At 44.4% G+C, this 18,205-nt stretch overlaps 1 protein-coding gene across 2 annotated transcripts in view; it reads left to right on the forward strand.

Annotated features, from left to right (window-relative positions):
* The window catches only part of LOC133616065 (alpha-2Db adrenergic receptor-like), a 41,285-nt gene extending 23,910 nt beyond the window's left edge, over positions 1-17,375 (forward strand). For both annotated transcript variants that reach the window (XM_061975108.1, XM_061975107.1), the window contains one exon: positions 16,018-17,375. In XM_061975108.1, coding sequence (XP_061831092.1) covers positions 16,018-17,115 — 1,098 coding nt within the window. In that variant the 3' untranslated portion in view covers positions 17,116-17,375. The remainder of the gene's footprint in view (positions 1-16,017) is intronic.
* Positions 17,376-18,205: the final 830 nt, after the last annotated feature.

An 18,205-nucleotide genomic window follows, 5' to 3' on the forward strand; every position in this document is an offset into this window, starting at 1 on the left:
CCTGGGATCACTACCGCCCTCTACCACCAGGAGGCGGGATTACTGCGAGCCTCACACAGTGCGTCTTCGCAGCAGTTTTATGATTGCTCAGCACAAGAAATACGTTACACACATACAGTTGTTGACAAAATACACTGTACATTATATACCTCAGCTAACTAAACTATGGATATGTATAATATAATTCATACAGCAATACGGTCTCACTGCACAGCAGGCCAGCAGTTAGCCAAGTCATTGAGCAATCCATGGTGAGGCTCAACTCAGTGACGTGCCTCAACTGGCTGCTGACTCACCGCAAGTCTCTTCTCAGTATTTGAACGGCAAATGTGAAAATTCAGCGATTTTGAATAAAAAATTATCTAAAACTGGTGAAGTTAAATGGAAAATAACTTTATAGTATAATCACTGGATACATATAACAATTTAATTATTATTATTATTATTTTTTTTTCTTTTTTTTTTCTTTCCATGATGGCACGTGAGGCCCCGCCTCACCTGCCTCCCCTGACTGCACGTCACTGCAGAATGCATAACAAAAAGAAAAACATATGTGTTTTTGTCTTACATAAAGATTGTGAATTATAAGAAAACATCCCAAAAAAGTGCAGTTCCCCTTTGAGAGCCCTGGTCAGTGGGTTGGAATCCTTCTGTTAAAAGATGACTGTTGTGTGTAACACAGCTTCTTATATCTGTCCCTACAAACTTTGCAAATATGACCCTTGCTGTTTGGGAATCCCTTTGGAAGGCTTTTTTTTAATACACAATAATACATCAAAGCAAATGAATATGCGTAGATTTGAATAATTCTGCAAACCATAACTAAATACCAGAGGTGGGACCAAGTCATTGTTTTGCAAGTCACAAGTAAGTCTCAAGTCTTTGCCCTCAAGTCCGAGTCAAGTCCCGAGTCAAGACAGGCAAGCCCCGAGTCAAGTCCAAAGTCAAGACTGGAAAGTCTCAAGTCAAGTCCTAAGTCCTGCATTTTGAGTTTCGAGTCCTTTCAAGTCCTTTTAACCACAGACTAATATATTAACACAGATTGTGTATGCTTTTCAAACGCTGTATTTATTTATTAAAACAAGTGCATTTTAAATTGCAGGAAAGAAAATTGTGCTGACATTGCACTTTATAATAGCACTATTAACCAGTCATTTTAAACATTAACTCATTCCTTTACAGAACAAACACATTGAAAAATAAAGTGCAAATGTACTTATTTGTACAAAAGTGTTAACATTGAAAAAACATGACATATACGTGAACATAACAAAAAAGTTGTACTTTTTATATGTCAGGGCCCTATGCTGCATTGCATTTGCAAAAGACCAAATTAGCCAAGAGTCTGTCAGTCATTTGTGCACGATGGGGGCGTAGTATGATGCCACCATGGCTGAAAACTCGCTCCACTGGAGCACTGGAGGCAGGCACTGCCAAGACTCTCATGGCCACTCGGAACAGTGAAGGAAGAGTCTTCATGTTCAATGCCCAGAACAAAAGGGGGGAGAGAGTTGTTTTGGGTTGGTGCACTACTTGTAAGTGTATCTTGTGTTTTTTATGTTGATTTAATAAAAAAAATAAAATAAAATTCTTGTGCGGCCCGATACCAATCGATCCACGGACCAGTACCGGGCCGCGGCCCGGTGGTTGGGGACCACTGAGGTAAACAACCAACAGTATGTCAGAAAGCTAGCTAAAACGGTACACATATTCATAATATAGTATACATTTTAACTGACCTTTATTTTACTATTTTTGTCTTTTTTTAGGTGGCTAAAATACGCGGTGCTGCTGACCGCCGTCTAACGTTACGTGTGATATATTGACTAACGTAACCCTGCTTAAAAAAAATCACTGAACAAAAAGTATGAATAAGGTAGTGAACTGCAACAGATTCCCGTGTTTGCAATAACGTTATAACGTTAGCAGTGAGTTTACAGCCTCACTGATTTAACTACACAGCAAATAAAAGTCACGTTACTTAGCCAATAAACGTTATCTTACATTCAAAACTTACCGTTCTTTGTGCAACTTCAAATGCCGGACGAAGTTGGAAGTTGTTGCCTCTCCATCAGTAATTTTCGAACCGCATGTGTTGCATACTGCAAACCGTTTTGTGTTGACCACCTCGTAATTTTTATACCCAAACAAAATTATTTTAGGTATCATTTTTTGTTCACTGGCGTGTGGTTTGGACATGTCTTCTTCTTTGGTTGTCCTGCAATTTGATTGGATGAATGCTGTGTGATGAAAACAAAGTAGATCTAATTTGATTGGCTGTTGTACTGAGAGCACACCAGCTGACACACGCAACGCTGATAGACAAGTACACAATGAAAAATACGGAGCGCTCCCGAATAACTTTTTCATCTTTGGGTTTTGGGGAAAGTAGCAAGTCATGTCAAGTCATGTCAATTCAAAAGGCTCAAGTCCAAGTGAAGTCACAAGTCATTGATGTTAAAGTCTAAGTCGAGTTGCAAGTCTTTTTACATTTTGTCAAGTCGAGTCTAAAGTCATCAAATTCATGACTCGAGTCTGACTCGAGTCCAAGTCATGTGACTCGAGTCCACACCTCTGCTAAATACCTCATGACAAACCCATTATCCTCCATGCTGTTTGTTAAATGACATCATAGATGAATGGATTGCAATGATGAAATAAAAATCATAGCAGCAATGGATCCAGAAGTTGACGACAGCAACCTGCTGAGATTTGTTTTTGGGATACTCTTTTTAAAAGTCATGCAACAGCCAGCTGGGAAAAGGTGATAAAGGGATTAGCACATTAGGGATGGATGAGGTTAAGTTCCATCAAGAAATACTTCCTGAGTGTTAAACATTTGACAGTGTAGTGCTGCGCCAAATCCAATACTGTTGTCGCACACTTACCAAAAATGACAAACACAATTAGAGTTGTCCCAATTAAATGTTGATATCAGCAAGTTGTCACGACTTGTTTTGTCAGGTCTGACATGTTCTTGTTTCCTTACCTTTTTTTTTTTTTTTTTCCTGTCCATCACTTCTAATTTGTGTTCACTTCCTGTCTGGTTTCACCACTCTGGCCTCAGCGCTGTTTCCCTCACCTGTCCCTGATTGGCAACTTCAGCACACCTGTTCTTGGTTGCAATTCTGGCTTCCTTATAAGTTAGCCTTTGTTACTGCGTGCCTTTTTTTCTGGCAATAATTATACTTGTTTACCTGCATGTCGTCCTCCAGTCTACTGCATCTTGAGGTCACAACTTCCGCAGCGGCCATGCTTGCTCGTGAAACAATCGTTTGCTCAAGTTAACTTACTCAAACAGAGAACAATCGTAGGTATGAAAACCACTAAGTATTATAGACCAGAGGTGTGGACTCGAGTCACATGACTTGGACTCGAGTCAGACTCGAGTCATGAATTTGATGACTTTAGACTCGACTTGACAAAATGTAAAGAGACTTGCAACTCGACTTAGACTTTAACATCAATGACTTGTGACTTCACTTGGACTTGAGCCTTTTGACTTGACAAGACTTGCTACTTTCCCCAAAACCCAAACATTAAAAAGTTATTCAGGAGCGCTACGTATCTTTCATTTTGTACGTGTGTGTCTGTCAGTCTGTACAGAATTGAGATCGAATTTAAAAAGTAAAAAGTTAATAATGGAAACAAAATAGAAAAATATTACAATAGAATAAAAATAAAAAGCAACAATGAGAATAAAAATATAACAGTAAAATAAGAATATAACAAGAGGAATTAGGCAGTATTGACCATGTTATGAAAAATTATTGGAAAAATTATTGCACTGTTACAGAGGTGTGGACTCGAGTCACATGACTTGGACTCGAGTCAGACTCGAGTCATGAATTTGATGACTTTAGACTCGACTTGACAAAATGTAAAAAGACTTGCAACTCGACTTAGACTTTAACATCAATGACTTGTGACTTCACTTGGACTTGAGCCTTTTGAATTGACATGACTTGACATGACTTGCTACTTTCCCCAAAACCCAAAGATGAAAAAGTTATTCGGGAGCGCTCCGTATTTTTCATTGTGTACTTGTCTATCAGCGTTGCGTGTGTCAGCTGGTGTGGTCTCAGTACAACAGCCAATCAAATTAGATCTACTTTGTTTTCATCACACAGCATTCATCCAATCAAATTGCAGGACAACCAACGAAGAAGACATGTCCAAACCACACGCCAGTGAACAAAAAATGATACCTAAAATAATTTCGTTTGGGTATAAAAATTACGAGGTAGTCAACACAAAACGGTTTGCAGTATGCAACACATGCGGTTCGAAAATTACTGATGGAGAGGCAACAACTTCCAACTTCGTCCGGCATTTGAAGTTGCACAAAGTTTTGAATGTAAGATAACGTTTATTGGCTAAGTAACGTGACTTTTATTTGCTATGTAGTTAAATCAGTGAGGCTGTAAACTCACTGCTAACGTTATAACGTTATTGCAAACATGGGAATCTGTTGCAGTTCACTACCTTATTCATACTTTTTGTTCAGTGATTTTTTTTAAGCAGGGTTACGTTAGTCAATATATCACACGTAACGTTAGACGGCGGTCAGCAGCACCGCGTATTTTAGCCACCTAAAAAAAGACAAAAATAGTAAAATAAAGGTCAGTTAAAATGTATACTATATTATGAATATGTGTACCGTTTTAGCTAGCTTTCTGACATACTGTTGGTTGTTTACCTCAGTGGTCCCCAACCACCGGGCCGCGGCCCGGTACTGGTCCGTGGATCGATTGGTATCGGGCCGCACAAGAAATAATTTTTTTTTCTCTTTTTTTAATTAAATCAACATAAAAAACACAAGATACACTTACAAGTAGTGCACCAACCCAAAACAACTCTCTCCCCCCTTTTTTTCTGGGCATTGAACATGAAGACTTCACTTCACTTCACTGTTCCGAGTGGCCATGAGAGTCTTGGCAGTGCCTGCCTCCAGTGCTCCAGTGGAGCGAGTTTTCAGCCATGGTGGCATCATACTACGCCCCCATCGTGCACAAATGACTGACAGACTCTTGGCTAATTTGGTCTTTTGCAGATGCAATGCAGCATAGGGCCCTGACATATAAAAAGTACAACTTTTTTGTTATGTTCACGTATATGTCATGTTTTTTCAATGTTAACACTTTTGTACAAATAAGTACATTTGCACTTTATTTTTCAATGTGTTTGTTCTGTAAAGGAATGAGTTAATGTTTAAAATGACTGGTTAATAGTGCTATTATAAAGTGCAATGTCAGCACAATTGTCTTTCCTGCAATTTAAAATGCACTTGTTTTAATAAATAAATACAGCGTTTGAAAAGCATACACAATCTGTGTTAATATATTAGTCTGTGGTTAAAAGGACTTGAAAGGACTCGAAACTCAAAATGCAGGACTTAGGACTTGACTTGAGACTTTCCAGTCTTGACTTTGGACTTGACTCGGGGCTTGCCTGTCTTGACTCGGGACTTGACTCGGACTTGAGGGCAAAGACTTGAGACTTACTTGTGACTTGCAAAACAATGACTTGGTCCCACCTCTGCACTGTTATTGTTTTGCATCCCCTGTCATCCTAGTACTCCCCCTCCCTCCCAGAGAGGAGTTGTACAGTCTAATGGCGTGTGGGACAAAGGAGTTTTTTAGTCTATTAGTCCTGCACTTGGGATGAAGCAGTCTGGCACTGAACAGTCCTCTTCTCTGCCACCGTCACCAGTGAGTCCAGTTTTATTCAGATCGTAGAGCCGGCCCGCCTGATCAGTTTCTCCAGTCTGGAGCTGTCCTTCTTAGATGTACTGCCCCCCCCAGCACACTACGATGTAGTACAGATCACTGGCAACCACAGACTGGTAGTACATCCACAAGAGTATGGGCAGCATCCGTGAAATTTAATTTGCAGGAAAGGAATGAGTTTAGGGTTGAATTGTCCATCCTCGTTCTATTCTCCGTCACTATGTTTTTAACCATGCTCAACACCCTCTCTGATGACTTGCAAGCGTACTTCTTCTTCTTACTCGTCGTCGCCATGATTGTCTCTTCTTCGTTCTTCTGCTTCGTCTCCTTCTTGTTGTGTGTGCAGTTGTGCACTCTCCAAAAGCCGTAGATGTTGTAACGTGAGTGGGCCGGCACGCTGTTTATATGGAGAAAAAGCGGACGTGACGAAAGGCTGTCCTCACTCAGGTCCGCATGGACCTGGAGGGGGCGTGCCTTGTTGTCCGGCTGGAAATCGGGAGAAATTCGGGAGAATTGTTGTCCCGGGAGATTTTCGGGAGAGGCACTGAAATTCGTGAGTCTCCGGGAATATTCGAACGGGTTGGCAAGTATGGCAAAAGTGACCAGATGCCCAAGATCAAAACTGGGAATATAATTCCAGAGAAGGGGGGGAAAAACGGTCAGGTATTTTTAAGTTCAAGAAACAATATGATTAGGTTATATATACATGCGTATATCCTGCATAAACAATGTATGAATACATTAGATATTTATATATCGTAGGGACCTATAAGACTGTATCTAACCTAACCCTAACCCTAACCCTAACTATTAACCCCTAACCCTAACACAACCCTAACCCTAATCCTAACCTCTAACCCTAACCCCTAACCCTAATCCTAGGGTTAGGGTTAGGGTCGCTGTTGCTGCAGCAGCAGAGAGTTTATTCTGTCTTGACACTTTGTATTGATATTTTGTATTACATTCTTCCCTTAAATGATAATGGTTACAGTGATTGTTTTATATGTATTTTTTATGTATGTCGCTTTGGATAAAATCCTCTGCCAAATACTTAAACATAAACAAATATAAACACCTGAAAGTCTTTATATCAGCTAAAACCACCAATCTGTTTCACTGGATTTAGAATAAAACCAAATTCTGTCTTACCCAACAATGTTAGTATTTGAATATTGTTACTTGAAGACTGATTCCTGGTTACAATTATACTGTTAAGAAAGTATTGTCTTATACTTTGCCTCAAATAAGAATGCATCATAATCAGTGGCGGCTGGTGAATTTTGTTTTAGGTGGGGCTGAAAGTTTGTAAACCAAACCCCTGTAGGTGCGTCATCCTCCCCAAGAAGATTTCTTTGTGATTTTCACATACAAATATTGAAGATCTTTGCTCCTTCTCAACTCTGTGGTAATATTCTTTTCACAAAATTCAACCAATAGTACGTTAATGTTAAATCTTACTTGTGAAAAGTAACCCCCCGATTCTTATTTTCAACAGTCCGCTCATTTGAGCAGGAAAATGCTGAACACCAGCCCGACATCTTTGTTTTCTACCTGTCAACTGTCAGTTTAGGCTGCTCGCCGGTTCCTCATCACTACTTCAAGATGGCGGCCAAATTTCTTGCGTCACAGCAGCCAATGCTGTGTCTACTTATAAGATGGCTATTGTTATAACGTCATTGCAAACACAACAATCTGTTGCGTCCACTGCAGTTTGCTACCTTATTCATATTTTTTGTCAAGTGATTTTTTTTTAAGCAGGGTTGCATGAGGTACCTACACATAACGTTACGTTAGTCAATGTATCACACACAGTAACGTAATGTTAGACGGCAGTCAGCAGCACCGCGTATTTTAGCCACCTACAAAAAGACAAACATATTTAAATAAAGGTCAGTTAAAATGTATACTATATTAAGAATATGTGTACATATTGCATAGGGCCCTGACTCTGTTCATTGTTATGTTCATGTATTTGTTATGTTTTCCATGTGTACGCACACATAAACACACACACAGTATGAGATGAGATCAATGAGATAAGGTAAGAACAGGATAGAAACTGCTGTGGAACTAGTTACAATGCAATATGCCAAAACTTGCACAAAGGCAGAAACTATGAACAACAAAAAACACTAACTGTGGCATTAATAAACAAAAACTTACTTGGCATGGACTAAAGGAGCAGCATGAACGATGGACATGAAACCAAGTGTCAGGAATGTGCAGAGCATAAATGTGGATGTCGCCAGACTGACCAACAGAAAAAGAAAAGCTTAAATAACACAGACATGATTAACGAAAACAGGTGCGTGACTCAAAACGTGAAACAGGTGCGTGACGTGACAGGTGAAAACTAATGGGTAACCATGGAAACAAGACAAGGGGGTGAAAAGCAGGAACTAAAAAGAGTCCAAACCAAACAGCACATGGCCAAACAAAAACATGATCAACACAGACATGACAAAAAAAAAACCTTACGGACAGATCCCAGATGTCCAAAAACAAAAAAATGAACAAGAGTCATGGGACGGCGGGAGGGGGACATGGCGGTGGGTCGCCAGACCAAGTGTCCCCAAATCCACCGAGGCAAAGTCAAGTGGCGGCGGCGAGTGGAAAAGCCGCTGAAGCAGGCGAGGCGGGCGCCCAGGGAATGGCCACATTCGTGGCTGACTGGGAGGTGGGCGCACTTGGCGTGGCGGGCGACCAGGTAGCGGCCATATCCGTGGCCGACGAGGAGGCACGCGCGTCGTCGTCGTGACAGGCGTGGAAGCTGCAGATGAAGCAGGCAGCGAAGCTCGGCGTGGTGCGTCAGGCGGCGAAGCTCGGCGTGGCGCGTCAGGCGGCAAAGCTCGGCGTGGCGCGTCTTGGTCTTGGCGTGGGTCTTGGTCTTGGCGTGGGTCTTGGTCTTGGTCTTGGCATGGCGGGTCTTGGTCTTGGCATGACGGGTCTTGGCATGGCGGGTCTTGGTCTTGGCATGGCGGGTCTTGGTCTTCGCATGACGGGTCTTGGTCTTGGCATGGCGGGTCTTGGTCTTGGCTTGGCGGGTCTTGGTCTTGGCTTGGCGGTGCTTGGTCTTGGCTTGGCGGTGCTTGGTCTTGGCTTGGCGGTGCTTGGCGGCGTGGAACTGCGACTGGTGGCGCTTGGCGGCGTGGAGCTGGTACCGTAGCTTGGCGTGGTGGGTCTTGGCGGGGTGGAGCTGGTGCTAGCCTTGGTGCGGCGACAGGTGCTAGCCGTGGTGCTGCGACAGGTGCTAGCCGTGGTGCAGCTACAGGTGCTAGCCGTGGTGCAGCTACAGGTGCTAGCCGTGGTGCAGCGACAGGTGCTAGCCGTGTTGCAGCGACAGGTGTTAGCCGTGTTGCAGCGACAGGTGCTAGTCGTGTTGCAGCGACAGGTGCTAGCCGTGGTACTGTGACAGGTGCTGCGACAGGTGCTAGCCGTGGTGCAGCGACACGTGCTAGCCGGGGTGCAGCGACAGGTGCTAGCTTTGGTGCAGGTGGAGGTGGCCTAGCTGGGGGTTGCGGCTTGGCAGGCTGAAAGACCGGTGGTGGTGGCCGAACCGGAGGTTGCGGCTTCGCAGGCCGAAAGACCGGTGGCGGCGGCCGTGCTGGTGGCTGTGGCTTGGCTTGGTGATGCTGAGCCACCCCATCTGAACAATTCCCAGCCCTAGCCCCCCCCCTCAAGGAGCGGATACCAGACATGCTCCCTGCGGCCTGGAACCGTTTTTTTGGGTGGGTGGAGGGAGGTCAGGAGGGGGGCAGAAACTTTCCCTTTAAATTGTCCAAAAAGTCTATTTTGTACCTGTGATTTTGTGGGTGAAAATCTGTTTTTTTGTGACTTGGGCGTGGCTTGAGTCCTGGGGCACGGGGGATCAAAAGAAAAAGAATTCAGAAAAAAAATCCTGGTCTTTGACGTCATCAGGGCGAAGCCGGGCTGGCTGCTGCTTGCTTCCGCCCGGAGAGGGAGGGGCTTGTGGGAGCGGCGTGTCCTGCCGGCTCGCGGAAGTTCTTCCTGACGTCCTTCGCCTTTGGCGGCGCTTCCGTGGCTGGGGAGACACGTTAGCGTCGTCAGGGCACCAGATGAGATTCTTGCGCTCCATCGGGGAATAGCGAAGCGTCTCGGCTTCCATGGCGCGGAGGACCTCCCACGTTGCCTCGTCCAAACTGTCCAACTTTTGTGCGGAAAAACTGTTCTGCTGGCGACATAATGTCAGGACTTGGTCCTGGGTGTTTGCTTTTCCGGAAGGCAACGGAAAGTTGGCTCGGGCGAGACGGGAATGTAAGTACATGATTTAATATTAACACTCAAAAAAAGGGAACAAACAAAAGGCGCTCGCAGTGGAGGTACAAAACTTGGCTATAAACACAAAACTTGCACAAAGGCAGAAACTATGAACAACAAAAAACACTAACTGTGGCATTAATAAACAAAAACTTACTTGGCATGGACTAAAGGAGCAGCATGAACGATGGACATGAAACCAAGTGTCAGGAATGTGCAGAGCATAAATGTGGATGTCGCCAGACTGACCAACAGAAAAAGAAAAGCTTAAATAACACAGACATGATTAACGAAAACAGGTGCGTGACTCAAAACGTGAAACAGGTGCGTGACGTGACAGGTGAAAACTAATGGGTAACCATGGAAACAAGACAAGGGGGTGAAAAGCAGGAACTAAAAAGAGTCCAAACCAAACAGCACATGGCCAAACAAAAACATGATCAACACAGACATGACAAAAAAAAAACCTTACGGACAGATCCCAGATGTCCAAAAACAAAAAAATGAACAAGAGTCATGGGACGGCGGGAGGGGGACATGGCGGTGGGTCGCCAGACCAAGTGTCCCCAAATCCACCGAGGCAAAGTCAAGTGGCGGTGGCGAGTGGAAAAGCCGCTGAAGCAGGCGAGGCGGGCGCCCAGGGAATGGCCACATTCGTGGCTGACTGGGAGGTGGGCGCACTTGGCGTGGCGGGCGACCAGGTAGCGGCCATATCCGTGGCCGACGAGGAGGCACGCGCGTCGTCGTCGTGACAGGCGTGGAAGCTGCGATGAAGCAGGCAGCGAAGCTCGGCGTGGTGCGTCAGGCGGCGAAGCTCGGCGTGGCGCGTCAGGTGGCAAAGCTCGGCGTCAGGCGGCAAAGCTCGGCGTGGCGCGTCTTGGTCTTGGCGTGGGTCTTGGTCTTGGCGTGGGTCTTGGTCTTGGTCTTGGCATGGCGGGTCTTGGTCTTGGCATGACGGGTCTTGGCATGGCGGGTCTAGGTCTTGGTCTTGGCATGGCGGGCCTTGGTCTTCGCATGACAGGTCTTGGTCTTGGCATGGCGGGTCTTGGTCTTGGCTTGGCGGGTCTTGGTCTTGGCTTGGCGGTGCTTGGTCTTGGCTTGGCGGTGCTTGGTCTTGGCTTGGCGGTGCTTGGCGGCGTGGAACTGCGACTGGTGGCGCTTGGCGGCGTGGAGCTGGTACCGTAGCTTGGCGTGGTGGGTCTTGACGGGGTGGAGCTGGTGCTAGCCTTGGTGCGGCGACAGGTGCTAGCCGTGGTGCTGCGACAGGTGCTAGCCGTGGTGCAGCTACAGGTGCTAGCCGTGGTGCAGCTACAGGTGCTAGCCGTGGTGCAGCGACAGGTGCTAGCCGTGTTGCAGCGACAGGTGTTAGCCGTGTTGCAGCGACAGGTGCTAGTCGTGTTGCAGCGACAGGTGCTAGTCGTGGTACTGTGACAGGTGCTGTGACAGGTGCTAGCCGTGGTGCAGCGACACGTGCTAGCCGGGGTGCAGCGACAGGTGCTAGCTTTGGTGCAGGTGGAGGTGGCCTAGCTGGGGGTTGCGGCTTGGCAGGCTGAAAGACCGGTGGTGGTGGCCGAACCGGAGGTTGCGGCTTCGCAGGCCGAAAGACCGGTGGCGGCGGCCGTGCTGGTGGCTGTGGCTTGGCTTGGTGATGCTGAGCCACCCCATCTGAACAATTCCCAGCCCTAGCCCCCCCCCCTCAAGGAGCGGATACCAGACACGCTCCCTGCGGTCTGGAACCGTTTTTTTGGGTGGGTGGAGGGAGGTCAGGAGGGGGGCAGAAACTTTCCCTTTAAATTGTCCAAAAAGTCTATTTTGTACCTGTGATTTTGTGGGTGAAAATTTGTTTTTTTGTGACTTGGGCGTGGCTTGAGTCCTGGGGCACGGGGGATCAAAAGAAAAAGAATTCAGAAAAAAAATCCTGGTCTTTGACGTCATCAGGGCGAAGCCGGGCTGGCTGCTGCTTGCTTCCGCCCGGAGAGGGAGGGGCTTGTGGGAGCGGCGTGTCCTGCCGGCTCGCGGAAGTTCTTCCTGACGTCCTTCGCCTTTGGCGGCGCTTCCGTGGCTGGGGAGACACGTTAGCGTCGTCAGGGCACCAGATGAGATTCTTGCGCTCCATCGGGGAATAGCGAAGCGTCTCGGCTTCCATGGCGCGGAGGACCTCCCACGTTGCCTCGTCCAAACTGTCCAACTTTTGTGTGGAAAAACTGTTCTGCTGGCGACATAATGTCAGGACTTGGTCCTGGGTGTTTGCTTTTCCGGAAGGCAACGGAAAGTTGGCTCGGGCGAGACGGGAATGTAAGTACATGATTTAATATTAACACTCAAAAAAAGGGAACAAACAAAAGGCGCTCGCAGTGGAGGTACAAAACTTGGCTATTAACACAAAACTTGCACAAAGGCAGAAACTATGAACAACAAAAAACACTAACTGTGGTATTAATAAACAAAAACTTACTTGGCATGGACTAAAGGAGCAGCATGAACGATGGACATGAAACCAAGTGTCAGGAATGTGCAGAGCATAAATGTGGATGTCGCCAGACTGACCAACAGAAAAAGAAAAGCTTAAATAACACAGACATGATTAACGAAAACAGGTGCGTGACTCAAAACGTGAAACAGGTGCGTGACGTGACAGGTGAAAACTAATGGGTAACCATGGAAACAAGACAAGAGAGTGAAAAGCAGGAACTAAAAAGAGTCCAAAACCAAACAGCACATGGCCAAACAAAAACATGATCAACACAGACATGACACGAAACTCAAAATGCAGGACTTGGGACTTGACTGGAGACTTTCCAGTTTTGACTTTGGACTCAACTCGGGACTTGCCTGTCTTGACTCCGGACATGACTTGAGACTTGGGGGAAAAGTCTTGAGACTTACTTGTGACTTGCAAAACAATGACTTGGTCTCACCTCTGTTATTAACCATCTGGATTGGATTTACACTTGAGTATGCTTTAAGTTGAAGTGGATTGTTCATTTACCTAGTTGTCACAATAATGTCAATAAAACACATGACACAAGTAGAATAATGCGGCTATGTTAGTAATTGGAAACTTTCTAATACGCTTCTACCTTCTACTTTGAATATGTCAGTAATATGCAACTATAATTATATGATGCTTAGTTATTTTGACAAATGTGCTGTTTCAGCCTACAATATTGTTCAATTAGGGACAATTATTACGCTTGTCTAGCTTTTGTGCTATTGTGTGCTTAGCTGTCGTGTAGCTGCTTGCTCCTAGCAACCTGCAGCCTACTATGTTTATCTTTTGTAGATGACTTCACTAAAATTCAAGGAAAGACCAGCCTTGTGTGCTTATTGGAGGACATTTACATGTTGACTGGCTGTCAATCAAGTAAACGCGCTGCAGGATTGCTCATATCGGAGCTTGTATCAGAGATTTTACATGCAAAGCGATATCATCTGAGACAAATTTTTGTATCCGATATCTATTTCAGGTTGGGACACCACAAATTTGGAATGCTAAACTGGATTTAAAAGACCTTAATGGGGAAAAAATATTACACAAATGAACACACTAATTATAAGGGAGCCACATCCTGGCATAGGCACATAACGGTCACAATAAAACCACTCCAAAATGTTTCCTTTACATCACTTCGGGACTTCAACTCAAGCACTAACACATTTAAAGTCAGCTGAGATAGAAACAAACTACAGTGCATCCGGCAAGTATTCACAGTGCTTCTCTTTTTCCACATTTTGTCAGAGGTGGGACCAAGTCATTGTTTTGCAAGTCACAAGTAAGTCTCAAGTCTTTGCCCTCAAGTCCGAGTCAAGTCCCGAGTCAAGACAGGCAAGCCCCGAGTCAAGTCCAAAGTCAAGACTGGAAAGTCTCAAGTCAAGTCCTAAGTCCTGCATTTTGAGTTTCGAGTCCTTTCAAGTCCTTTTAACCACAGACTAATATATTAACACAGATTGTGTATGCTTTTCAAACGCTGTATTTATTTATTAAAACAAGTGCATTTTAAATTGCAGGAAAGAAAATTGTGCTGACATTGCACTTTATAATAGCACTATTAACCAGTCATTTTAAACATTAACTCATTCCTTTACAGAACAAACACATTGAAAAATAAAGTGCAAATGTACTTATTTGTACAAAAGTGTTAACATTGAAAAAACATGACATATACGTGAACATAACAAAAAAGTTGTACTTTTTATATGTCAGGGCCCTATGCTGCATTGCATTTGCAAAAGACCAAATTAGCCAAGAGTCTGTCAGTCATTTGTGCACGATGGGGGCGTAGTATGATGCCACCATGGCTGAAAACTCGCTCCACTGGAGCACTGGAGGCAGGCACTGCCAAGACTCTCATGGCCACTCGGAACAGTGAAGGAAGAGTCTTCATGTTCAATGCCCAGAACAAAAGGGGGGAGAGAGTTGTTTTGTGTTGGTGCACTACTTGTAAGTGTATCTTGTGTTTTTTATGTTGATTTAATTAAAAAAGGAAAAAGAAAAAAAAATTATTTCTTGTGCGGCCCGATACCAATCGATCCACGGACCAGTACCGGGCCGCGGCCCGGTGGTTGGGGACCACTGAGGTAAACAACCAACAGTATGTCAGAAAGCTAGCTAAAACGGTACACATATTCATAATATAGTATACATTTTAACTGACCTTTATTTTACTATTTTTGTCTTTTTTTAGGTGGCTAAAATACGCGGTGCTGCTGACCGCCGTCTAACGTTACGTGTGATATGTTGACTAACGTAACCCTGCTTGAAAAAAATCACTGAACAAAAAGTATGAATAAGGTAGTGAACTGCAACAGATTCCCGTGTTTGCAATAACGTTATAACGTTAGCAGTGAGTTTACAGCCTCACTGATTTAACTACACAGCAAATAAAAGTCACGTTACTTAGCCAATAAACGTTATCTTACATTCAAAACTTACCGTTCTTTGTGCAACTTCAAATGCCGGACGAAGTTGGAAGTTGTTGCCTCTCCATCAGTAATTTTCGAACCGCATGTGTTGCATACTGCAAACCGTTTTGTGTTGACCACCTCGTAATTTTTATACCCAAACAAAATTATTTTAGGTATCATTTTTTGTTCACTGGCGTGTGGTTTGGACATGTCTTCTTCGTTGGTTGTCCTGCAATTTGATTGGATGAATGCTGTGTGATGAAAACAAAGTAGATCTAATTTGATTGGCTGTTGTACTGAGAGCACACCAGCTGACACACGCAACGCTGATAGACAAGTACACAATGAAAAATACGGAGCGCTCCCGAATAACTTTTTCATCTTTGGGTTTTGGGGAAAGTAGCAAGTCATGTCAATTCAAAAGGCTCAAGTCCAAGTGAAGTCACAAGTCATTGATGTTAAAGTCTAAGTCGAGTTGCAAGTCTTTTTACATTTTGTCAAGTCGAGTCTAAAGTCATCAAATTCATGACTCGAGTCTGACTCGAGTCCAAGTCATGTGACTCGAGTCCACACCTCTGCATTTTGTTATGTTACGGCCTTGGAATAAATTGCTTTTTATTTTTTGTCCTCAAAATTCTACAGACAATACCCCATAATGACAATGTGAAAAGCAGAATGCAGCAATGTACAGAGACACCCTTGATGAAAACCAATGCTTCCCGGTGCTGCAAAGAGGAATGGTTGAAACTGCCCAAGGATAGGTGTGTCGAGCTTGTGGCATTGTCTTCAAAAAGACTTGATGTTGTAATTGCTGCCAAAGATGCATCAACACAGTATTGAGCAAAGGCTGTGAGTAATTATGTACATGTAATTGTTGTTATCTTTATTATATTTGCAAAAAATTAAAACCTTTTCACTTTGTCATTGTCTGTAGAATTCTGAGGACAAAAATGTATTTATTCCATTTTGGAATAATGATGTAACATAACAACGTGGAAAATGTGAAGCGCTGTGAATACTTTCCGGATGCGATGTAAGCACCATAATGACGGAAAATGGAAAATCCTCCTTGATGGCTTGCCTAACAGGTTTGTCCTCTTTCCAGGTGATGGGCTACTGGTATTTTGGTTCCACCTGGTGCTCCTTCTACCTGGCTCTGGATGTTCTGTTTTGCACTTCATCCATTGTCCATCTCTGCGCCATCAGTCTCGACCGTTACTGGTCCGTCACCAAAGCCGTCAGCTACAACCGCAAACGGACACCCAAGCGGATCAAAGTGATGATCAGTGTAGTGTGGCTGATATCCATCGTCATCTCCTCACCGCCTCTCCTGATGACGCAGACGGAAGAACATTCGGACTCAACGGGTGAGGTCCAACACCCGCAGAGGCACGAGTGTCTTCTCAACAACCAGACGTGGTATATCCTGTCCTCCTGCCTCGTGTCCTTTTTCGTACCTGGAGTCATCATGATATTGGTTTACTGTAAGATATATCGTGTTGCCAAGCAGCGAGCCTCCACCGTGTTCGTGGCCAAGAACGTGATGGAGCGCCAACCGTCTCAGTCGGAGACCTGCTTCGGGGCTGCCCCGAGGTCTTTCCAAAGAGAGGGAGCCAAGTGCACAAAGTTGGACGTCCCACCGCCAGGAGGCAGACACATCTCTGCCATCATAGACGACCGCAAAAGAGAAGACTTGGACCAAATTGTCTTAGAGGAAAGAGCACGGGATGACAACGCGAAAACGTCTTCGCTTTGTGCCTCACTCCGCTTCTCCAGGAGAGCTGCTGGAAAGGACACTGAGGGACCAGCAAGAAGGTTGAAGCCTCCTCCTCCATCTTGTGCCTCCATATCGTGGGTATCATCCGACCACTGCTCCCAGCGTTTCCTCCTCCCTTCTCCTGTGCCGCTTCCGAGGCGACACACTTCTTTGTCCAAAAGCAAAGTGGCACAAATGAGGGAGAAACGCTTCACTTTTGTTCTGGCAGTGGTGATGGGAGTATTTGTCCTCTGCTGGTTCCCATTTTTCTTCACTTACAGTCTGCATGCACTCTGTAGAGACAAATGTACAATCCCCGATGCTCTTTTCAACCTCTTTTTCTGGATCGGCTACTGCAATAGCTGCCTGAACCCGATCATATACACCATTTTTAACAGAGACTTCAGGAAGGCCTTTGAGAGAATTCTGTTTCACACCCAGAAATGATAACAGATTCCAACACTCATTTTTCATCCGTCTTAACACTGGGCTTTAATGCAAACATAAATGATTTATTTATCTCCTACCCACCTAATAATTAATTCAATAGCACAAGCAGTAGAAAATGGATGGATGGATGGATGGAATAATCATTTTGTACGTGATGTACAAATTGGAAGGCAGGGTTCCTTGGTAATATGGTGGTAGGACAGTTCATATTTTAATCAATCAATCAAAGTTTACTTATATAGTCCTTAATCACAAATGTCTCAAAGGGCTGCACCAGCCACAACAACATCCTCAGCTCAGATCACATATCAGGGCAAGAAAAAACTCAATGAGAACAACGAGAAACCGTGGAAGGGACCACAGATGTGGGGACCCCCTCCCTGGGCGACCGGTGCAATGGATGCAAAGTGGTTCATCCGAACTTTTTGACTCGGGGGCCGCATTGGGTTATAACAATTTGGGCTGTATATATATATATATATATATATATATATATATATATATATATATATATATATATATATATATATATATGTATGTGTGGGGAAAAAAAATCACAAGACTATTTCATCTCTACAGGCCTGTTTCATGAGGGGGGTACCCTCAATCGTCAGGAGATTTTAATGGGAGCATTCGCATACCATGGTTTGTATAGGGCACAGAGTGGGTGGGTACAGGCTGGCCTAGGGGCGTGGTGATTGGTTGGCCAGCCTGTACCCACCCACTCTGTGCCCTATATAAACCATGGTATGCGAATGCTCCCATTAAAATCTCCTGACGATTGAGGGTACCCCCCTCATGAAACAGGCCTGTAGAGATGAAATAGTCTTGTGATTTTTTTCCCCCACACATACATATATTGCGCTCTACTACGGTATCGAGCACTATTTTTTGGATAACCTTATTAAGACACATATATATATATATATATATATATATATATATATATATATATATATATATATATATATATATATATATATATATATATATGTATGTATATATTAGGGATGTCCGATAATGGCTTTTTGATGATATCCGATATTCCGATATTGTCCAACTCTTTAATTACCGATACCGATATCAA

The sequence above is a fragment of the Nerophis lumbriciformis genome, linkage group LG15 (assembly GCF_033978685.3).
Source record: "Nerophis lumbriciformis linkage group LG15, RoL_Nlum_v2.1, whole genome shotgun sequence".
NCBI lineage: Eukaryota > Metazoa > Chordata > Actinopteri > Syngnathiformes > Syngnathidae > Nerophis > Nerophis lumbriciformis.